This window comes from Sparus aurata, chromosome 9 (genome assembly GCF_900880675.1).
Source record: "Sparus aurata chromosome 9, fSpaAur1.1, whole genome shotgun sequence".
NCBI classification, from domain to species: Eukaryota; Metazoa; Chordata; class Actinopteri; order Spariformes; family Sparidae; genus Sparus; species Sparus aurata.
In genome coordinates this window covers 26,826,655-26,836,121 of record NC_044195.1, presented here as the reverse complement: position 1 = coordinate 26,836,121, position 9,467 = coordinate 26,826,655, and the positions used below count along the sequence as shown (strand labels likewise).

The window sequence follows — 9,467 nt, the reverse complement described above, 5'->3', positions numbered from 1 at the left end:
CATTGTGCATCCTTACAAAGTTTGTGAGAGCATTTTCATGGAGAGTGGTAGAGTAACCTTAGTCGTGGACGACATTGCTGTAATAAATCAATATTAAAGCTGCTACAAAGAACTTTCCTTTTTGGTAATTCTGGCGCCCCCTGTGGACAAAAGTGGTATGATTCTGTCTAAAAAAAAATCTTATTTTGAAAGTGAGAACTTATTTTTAATGCTCAACAGGATGCCTGGCGATGATGTAATGCATCTATTCGTGGCTGTGTAGGAATACATTAATGTGACACAAGTAAAGTGACAATGGTGAAACAAATGAACCTTTGTGTCAGTGTTGTCCACCAGACTACGGAGCTGCTTCTTTCCTCAGGCGCCCTCAGTTCATCCTCAGCATTCCGCCATGACAATTCATTTTAATTTTATGAGTGACCCGACCCAGATGAATCACAAGCTGACCCAGTGAGGGGCGTTTAAAGGAAAGATTCACCCACAATAACAAGTGTTTGCAGCTCAGCAGCTCCAGTGAAGATTTGAAAAGGTTGTAAATATTGTCTTTTCAAATAATGTTTTGACTCTGGGTCTCAGACGAGCTGTGTAGTGCCATATTGTGTCATGTTTTTTTTTACGTTTAAAGTCCCCATCTTCCTCAGTTGTTTGGGAGAATCCTGCAACGCCATTTTACTGTGAAACTCCAGAAATGATTTGTGGACTATGGAACTTTCCATCAGCCTGGGGGATAGCGGATGATCAGTACATTTTCATTTTTGGGCTTACTCAACTATATAAAAATAGCAAATCTTCTCAATGATGGTCTTATATGCTCATGTGGCTCACATTAAGGGAATCGGTATTAAACTGAGACACAAAAATAAACACAAACAATAAAAAAAAGGACTTGACAGAATCCCAGAATAACAACATTTATTTATTACTGATTTTTATTTAATTTAAAAAAAAGATTACTTGTAAATGTTACACTGAGTTCTACTGAAACATGTTCCATCTTCTGTCTCTCAGCACAGGTTAACATTAGGCACACAAGAATGCAGACATCATTTTACAGTTTTAACCATCAAAACAGAGAAGCGAGAGGGGAGGGAGAGGGGAGAGGGGGGGAGGGTGTCACCTTTGCAAAACTGCATTGAACCTGTGCATCAAAAGTGGCATCCAGCTCAATCGTTCCCGTGCAAGGGACAGCAACAAACTGATTTTGTAAGTCCCTGTGTCGCGTGTGACATTAAAAAATGTACAAAAACAAAACGTGCAAACCAAAGGTAACCCCGGGGTTTGCAAAGACATGTCTAGACCAACTTTGGCTGTGTTATTTCCCTCACAGTCACCAGCGAAACATCTGGATGACTAAGAAATTAACAGTACAAAAAAAAAAACCCAACTACCAAGTACATCCAAATAAAAGCTCATTATAGTCAACATACCTGAAAATATAACACTCTGTCTCGTCTTCTTTGAGAGTCAAATTTGGCTTGCGTGTAAATATATGTACCAAACTTGTCCTCGAGTGTTACTACAAAGTTGTAAAAGCTGCGATTTCTTTCAGATACATCGAGAATCTATGGTTGTGTGTGCTTACTTTTGGTTTCTTGGAAAAATACACATTGGGTCAGAGTGGGGGTCGAGCACTACGATAACTCAAGCTGCAGTGGGCAAGAAAAAACAGCTATTTCACAAACACGGCAATTAAAATTAGGATACTATAGAAACCCTTTGTCCATGCCAGGGCTACAGCCTACAGAGCCTATGTACAGCTGAGGGTACAGTGAGGGCGACTGCTATGGGTTCTCACTACGGATTTTGATGCAGGAAGAGAACAATCGAGACAAAGCGTTTCATTTATTGCACACAAAAGAGAAAACAAATCAAAGTCGAGGGTTTTTAACGTGGTGAAGACATCGTGGAAAGGTGCGGGTACCTTCGTCCTTCCGCTTCCACCGGAATGTCTGTCCTGCCTCTGTCAGTGTCTTTTAAATCAAGCCCCCTCCTCACAAAGCGGAAGGGTCCTCTTTGATTCAGACGTGACGTTTCTTTGAGTTAAGGATATGAATTCACTCTTCGATTAAATAAAAAGCTTGGATCACAAATTGTACTGAGCTTGGAGAGGAAGTGGAAGTTGATCACATGTGCAGTCAAAAAACGTACAAGGAAAAAATCTCCACCACAGGTTGTCCCTTATTCAAAAAAAAAAAAAAAAAAAAAAAAGTTTGGCAATAATATTGTCAATAACCGATCAGGGTCAATCACCTACATGTTTTTTTTTTTATGTTTGTATTTTTACGCTGACATGTGACAAGTCATGGGACCTGTTCAATGGCACATAGGAAATTGCGGATACACACAAGAAAAAAAAACTGTTTTACAATTATCTAGCAAATTACATTTGACTTCTCAACTGCCCACCTTTTTATTTCAGAGAAAAAATATATATATAGAAAATAATACAACATACAATCAAATCCACTTTTTCAGGTCATCCTCTTTTGGTTACACCGAGGTGAAAACAAGTGCAGTGTTTAAGTTCCTTTCGGAGAAAACTACTTCTGACAGCCCAAAAGTTTCCAGGTCATCTTAAATTCTAAGCCAAAGAGCGGCTTAAAAAATGGATGAGTCGAGGCCAGTTGAGGCTGGAGCTCGTCACAAAGTTCTTAGAATGACACTTCTCTCTGAATTTCAACATACAGGCAGAACAATCGTTGTCACCACTGGTATACAGAAAGGCTCTTACGCTCAGAGTCAAGACTCTTTTTTTTTTTTTCCTCATCCAACTCTTTACCCCAGTTTTACAAAAACACCTGTGAAACATTTTTACCAAATTTCTGTGGCATGCAACCCAGATACGGGCTTTCTTTGCCAAAAAAGTGGCACGTGGTTACAGCTATAGTGGTGCCATAGTAAATCTGATAAGAAGAGACTGATGGGAAAAAAAAACAACAACAACACAACAAGCCAAATTACTGCACTCCCGTTTTTTCGGGGGGCTCAGGGTGGGCACTGGGGCGATGGTGCTTGAGACGAGAGGTTACCGAGTGGTGCGGTGGTTTTTGGAGGAAAAAAAAAAATCGCCCCCCCCCCCCCAATCTGAGCACTCGAACAGCACTGGAGAGCTGAGCGAAGGAGCTGCACTATGCCGTCATGGGCACCGACACCTCCAGCAGCCGGTTGTTCTTGCGCTTGCAGGACGCGCCGTTGCCGTTCTTGGGGCTTCCCTGGATGAATTTCACGCACACTTTGTCTTGCTTGAACTGCACCAGAAACCTGTCGCACACAGAAACATCATTAACAATCACCCCGGGGTGGGAGACAGCTCGTGTCCCTTTGACAGGAATAAATTAGATCGACTCTTCGTTTCTATCTTACTCGTCTGAGATGTCGACGTTGATCTGCTCCTTGTCTGCAGCCTTGGCCCCGGTGCGGTGGAGTTTGGTGATGATCTCAATCAGATGTTCGCTGCTGAGTAAGAAGTCTCCTTTGATGGCTGAGGCCGAACCCTGAAGCAAAATAACAAAGTGAAAATGTGCATATTAAAACAAGGCCAACACAGATACTGCATTTATATTTACATAGTTATATTTACATATGTAGATTTGTTTGCCACTTTCGACCTGCTGGATTTCCCGTCACCCAAAGGATACCAAAAGTTAAGCTGACATGTACTTGAAGTTGCTTGCTGTTGGATACTTGTGCTATAAAAACACTTGAAACAGAAGTTGAGACACTGCTGGAAAGTAGCAGAGTTCCTTTTCAGGGCTTATTAATTACTGAGTATTGGTTGGTGGACTGACTGAAGCATTTCTGATCTGATCGGTTTGGATCGACCCCTACCTGAAGTCATATATAGATGTGAGTAAACTGCCCACAAAATTGAATAGAATACTGTTTATTTATTTATCAGCTCATCACCATTCTGATGTATTAACAGCTCATATTTTATGTGCGTCCTTCAGGGTTTGTCTTTTTGTGTGTTTGCATGTGCAGGTATGAGTGTTGTAAAATGTTGTTTCTCATTGATTTTCAGTTAAAAATTAAAACAATACCACTGAAATTAAGTTTTGACTCCACCTCCTATTTTTGCACATTAAACCGTGTTTACAGGTCTCCGGGAGCACTACTACATATATGAAAAAGGTAGTTTAAAACATTTTTGGCTCCAGAGGAAGCTGCGTGTAATCTGACAAATTGTCTCTTGTGATGTCACTCAGTGGCTAAGTTGCATTGTGGGTACTGTAGGCATCAGGTTTTGAAAAATAAGAAGAATGCGCGGAATAAAAAAAGGTGATATCTCTGGTTCTGCTGTATTGGACAGAAGATGCTGGAAACTTTGTTTTAGTCCCACACCGAACTACCAGACTACAAAGCAGGTCAAACAGGGGCATCACTGTAAAATTGTGATTGTTTTATAACCAGTTAAAAGTTCCTTGTAGGACGTTCAACAACTTTCATGTCTCAGCAGGCCTTAACGGAAGAGTTAAACTGAGCGTGCTTGCTGACTTTCATGTCCATCAAACCAACTCCGACTTACGACAGGATCATAACAGCACGAGACCACATTTACAACACCAGGTCCCCCTCACCTCTTTGAGTTTGAGAGCAAAGAAACCGTCACTCTGCGTGCTGACTGACACGCTGGCGAGATCCGGCAGAGGAACGCTGGCCTTCACCTGGCCCGTCTTGGAGTCAGCCAGGACGACGTTCTTCTTGGTCAGCAGGAAGATTCGAGCCGTGCCCTTCGGAAAAAAGAGAGCAGAGACCGTTCAGGCCCAACATGTCAACATGCCAATATTGTGCCAAAAAAGTGAATGCGCAGACCGAAATGTGTTTTTAAGTGCATTTTCTTTCTCTGGCATCTTTGAAATATGGACAGGGTTAGGAGAAAAAACATCATACACCTGTCCAGACATGTCTGCTGCCTGCTGGAACAAAAATAATGCCAGTTGTTAAGATGTCAGACTGCCGCACAGCTGGGTGAATCACCCATCAAAACAACCTAATAGTTCTGTGCTCCGCTTGGCCTGTGCGGAAAAGCGGAGAAAAACTCTAAACAGCAGGTCACTCTGTAACCACAGCTTATATCTTGGGACCTTTTCGGCTCTTAAAAACGAGCTGAATGGAGTGGCAATGTCTTAGTGTGAGTCATCTTTTCTTACCTTCCCGTTGGCTCTGTTAATCTTGTTGACCACATCAGCCAGCAGGACCTTTTCTTCCACTGCGCTGTTGAGTTTCTGATATTTGGGGTTCTTGCTGATCTCCAGGTAGTCTCCTTTGAAAGGCTGGTTCACGCTGAGAGAGAGAAAGGCAAAATAGATGCCGGTCGCTCATTCAATCAATTATTTATTAAACAGTGGGTCACCAACTATTACTCCTTTATGCCAATCCCATGAAATAAAGAGCTGGTGGATGTCAAGTTACCTGCTCGGGTAGAGAGCCTTTTTATCCTTGAAGAGCTCACTCGCCTCCAGCTTCTCCTCATAAACTGCTTTCTTCTCCTCTGTGAATTGGCTCCTGTACTTCTTGCACTGAACATTCACACAGAACAGAAGAAGTTCAGCTGAGGGTCGTTATTGTTGGGTATTCCATCATTTGAACTGCGTTTCCAACACTGTATCTTCAGGTTACTAACGTTTTGTGGATCCTATCTATCACTGCTTATCTCACACTCTGTATGTATGCTTGATCGGTAATTGACAGGCTCACTCCCTCAGGTGTTTTGTGATTTGACAGTTGTATTGATTGGCCGTTACAGGCTGCAGCTCAAATATAAAGATTGTGTTAAATATAGTGAAATGCCTGACTTCCATGCCAAGAAGTGGAGGAAGTATTCAGATATTTCACTTGGGTAAAAGGTAGCAATAAAAAGCAGTCATGGAGCTGAGTAGACCATATTCACACAGCGGCCATTTTCCTGTGACATCACGCCTCGGGGTAGGAAGCTTTAATGTCACGCTACTGTATTCCAGGTTGCAAGTCCTATAAATGTAGGGAAGCTGACAAAATGTCTTTTAAGTTGCCGTTCATTTGATGAGCAGTGAAATAACGGTTTGTGCAAATTTCTACGTTTATCCGACTCGAAACTTTGAGCACAGTAGCATTTTTACATTTCCATAATGTTGTTTTAAAATCTGTGAAGTAACTAAATAAGTAAAATGTACAATATTTTACCCCCAGAATAATAAAAGCAGTCTAAAATGTTATACTACTGAAGTGCAAGTACCTTATAATTTTCCTTACAAGTACGATACTTGAGTAAATGCACCTCAACCGTGTGCTGGTGAGGATTAGACGGAGCGAATCTGATGAAGCTACATGTGTAGTTCCCGCCTTCATGTTTTTAATGTAACTGTTAATAAATGTCAGTCGTATCCTGGTGTGCGCTGTGTTATTGATAGTTTGATCCATAGTGCATCAGGCAATGTTTACTTCGACCGTACAAATCAGGAAGTAACAGAAGAATTCAACATGACTGGTAGTTTGTGACCGACCCTCCACAGATGGAAGATTCTCCGCAGCTCTTTGTGGGTTCCGTCCAGAAAGCGGTAAGGCCTGGTGGGCCAGTTCTTGTCTATGGGTGACATGGGGGGCATGTTGCTCTTCAGGCCCAGGAAGTACTTTTGCATCTAGACACAGGGATGAGAACTGTGAGGCAGGTTGAAGGACATAGCAGCAAATATTTGATGAAAAAACAACAAATGTGCAAACTGCTGTGTGCAAAAGTTTGTTCTTTTCAGCCTTTTCTTACAATTCTCTGGATGGTGAAGTCGTAGATCTTCTTGCCGGCATTCGCCCTGAAGAATTTTCTGTACTCTCTGCGAACCTTTTTACAGGAAAAGAAAGTAAACAATAAACACACTGTCAATCAGCTGTGTCCACCCATTAGTGCGATGTGAAGCAGGGAGGGAAGAACGGAAAAAAACACACTGATAGGACGGTGACAGTGTACACATACATCACTGCAGTAACAGACGTTTGGTTAGTCACAAACAATGAACACCTGCAACAGACAAAGTCAAATCCAAGCTGCTGGAATTAATTAAAATGACAACGATTGTCAAATTAATTACTGTAAAGTCAATGATGGTTATGACAAACAACCTTCATGCCAACCCCAATTGCGCAAATTGAGCCGTGGACCGGTGCGTTGTGAGGTGCAGGACAGGTCAATTAACATGATGGGAAAGATTAACGCGGCGGCAAATGACCGGTGTGACGACAGTCATTCTTCTACAGACCACACGGACGCGCAACATTTAATCACCAAAAGCTGAGGACACACACACACACACACACACACACACACACACACACACACACACACACACACACACACACACACACACACACACACACAGCACGCAGCCTTGACGCACCTAAAGACAAAGAAATAACAAGCAGAACAAATACTGTTGGATATACGAAAACGGTGCTGCTTCATACGGGGGTTAGTTGCAACGACACAGAAGAAGCAGACAGAGGAGGATGAATGGAAGAGATTAGACAGACACAGACAGCCTCTGCCATGTCAGTCAGGCTCTGCTGGGTTTAAATCTTCTGCATTTAAAAAAAAAAGAAGAAAAAAAAAAAGAGGAAAACAGCAGCTGTCTCTGAATAATTATCTAAACTTTAAATCTTTATCCTCAGTAATTAAAAGGAGGAAATGTAGCCTTACCTTTGCTACCTTTGGATTTCATTGATTTATTGCTTTTAAACCCTCAATTGAAATCCGTTCACCTTTGTTGCACTGAAACCCTCAGACACTCTTCTACCGCCACATTTTGACTGTTGCTTGAAATCGATGCTTGGACGACCTGCAGCTACCTCAGCCTACAGCAGGATAAAACCCGAGGCTATCCTCACCGCCTCCCCGGCCACAGTCTCTCATCCTAACCCTGTTTTTTGTCACATCCCCATGTTGTTAAGGTTGTTAAATCCTGGTGTCATTTTGGACTCCACGCTTTGCTTTGATGCGCAACGTCAGACGCATTACCAAACCAGCCTTTTTTCCGCCCCCCCCACCTTCAGCACATGTCCAGACTCTGCCTCTCACTCTCCCACTCTGTTGCTGAGACTAATCCATGCTTCCATAACATCCAGACTTGATAACTGTAATTCTGTTCTTACTGGCCTCCCTACTCTGGGGTTAAAAAGATTACAGCATGTCCAGAGTACTGGGAGCGCATCACGGCAACCCTTTCAACAACTACACCGGCTCGCAGTTCAATTTCGCATCATGTTTAAAAAGTTCTCCCACTTGTCTGCAAGTCCCTTAATGGTTTGGCACCCTCCTACCCGTCCCATCTTTTACATCCTTACTCCTCTACTCCCCAGCTCACTCACTACATTCCTCCAATGCCCAACTTCTCTTCACTTCTTCTCTTCAGTGTGGCTGGATGTACTCTCTTCTTTTTTATCTGATAAATAAAATGGCGTCTTATTATCAGTCTCAATCAAAACCTCTACAAATAAAAACAAAAACCTGTGTGCATGGCTACAGATCGCTTGGGGATAAACTGGAAAGATTTTCTCTTTTGATTTAAGTGAACTTCCCCTTTAAGTTGAGACTTCAGTTATTAGTTTCCAGTGTGTTGAAAGCTGCAAGCAGTTAGCAGCTTAAAGTATAATGACAGCACTAGGCAGAGACTGGCTTCCTGTAGAAGCGTGCAAAAAAAAAAAAAAGGGTGGATGGTTGTGGAGGATGAAGAGGGGTCAGGGGTGATGAGTGGGTGCCAGACTTGGTGATGGCTGCGCCGTGGGGCTGGTAGGTACCTTGAGTCCCTGCCAGTAGGCCCAAATCACAGCAACAGCGTGCTTACGCCTGGCCTCTTCCTTCAGTCGCCTCAGCTCCCTGCGAGCCTGTTCGGGGGGGTGGGCGGGAAGAGACAGAGAGCGAGAACAAATGAAGCGAGAGAAGGTGAGAGGAGGAGGAGGAGGAGGGGAGACATCGTTTTTTTTTTTTTGCCTGAGGTCAGCAAACATCGCACACACACACACACACACAAACACACACTGCACACCAGCCATCTGTGAACATCATGAGACTGTTAAAGTACAGCTCTACAGCGCCAGACTCCAGAAAACAAATATGGCACACTGAGGGTCATTTCAACATTTATCAGGGGAGCTTCTGTAACGGAAACAGACTCGAGGCTTTTTTAGTGGAAGGGGAGGAGAGCAGAAGTCGTAAGTCAGGCAGCAGAGGTCACCTCAACGGATCCAAACAGTTCCATCTAAAAAAAAAAAAAAAAGACAAACAGTGCTGCGATGCAGAGAGTAAACATGCATTAACTACACAGGAAGGATGGAGTCATGCACACGGCAGGCAACATGCACACTGGTGAGGCATAGACCTTTGGAGGAAGAAGCTGAAAACACACACAAAACATGACCTGAACTGTCAGTGAGGTGTGTGTCTGACTGTGTCTTCTGTGGAATGGGAGGTTGCCAATGTAACGTAGAGATGAGCGAGTACA

The 9,467-nt window shown here is 43.0% G+C and overlaps 1 protein-coding gene across 4 annotated transcripts in view; it reads right to left on the bottom strand.

Moving 5' to 3' along the window:
- Nucleotides 1-897: 897 nt before the first annotated feature.
- myo1b (myosin IB) overlaps nucleotides 898-9,467 on the bottom strand; it is a 71,126-nt gene continuing 62,556 nt past the window's right edge. For 3 of the 4 annotated variants that reach the window (XM_030427579.1, XM_030427580.1, XM_030427581.1), the window contains 8 exons: nucleotides 8,764-8,850; nucleotides 6,740-6,814; nucleotides 6,483-6,617; nucleotides 5,413-5,519; nucleotides 5,151-5,283; nucleotides 4,578-4,730; nucleotides 3,364-3,494; nucleotides 898-3,261 (listed from right to left, as the gene is read on the bottom strand). In XM_030427579.1, the coding sequence (XP_030283439.1) occupies nucleotides 3,129-3,261; nucleotides 3,364-3,494; nucleotides 4,578-4,730; nucleotides 5,151-5,283; nucleotides 5,413-5,519; nucleotides 6,483-6,617; nucleotides 6,740-6,814; nucleotides 8,764-8,850 (954 nt within the window). In that variant the 3' untranslated portion in view covers nucleotides 898-3,128. The remainder of the gene's footprint in view (nucleotides 3,262-3,363; nucleotides 3,495-4,577; nucleotides 4,731-5,150; nucleotides 5,284-5,412; nucleotides 5,520-6,482; nucleotides 6,618-6,739; nucleotides 6,815-8,763; nucleotides 8,851-9,467) is intronic. The other variant, XM_030427582.1, reaches the window with a different exon arrangement.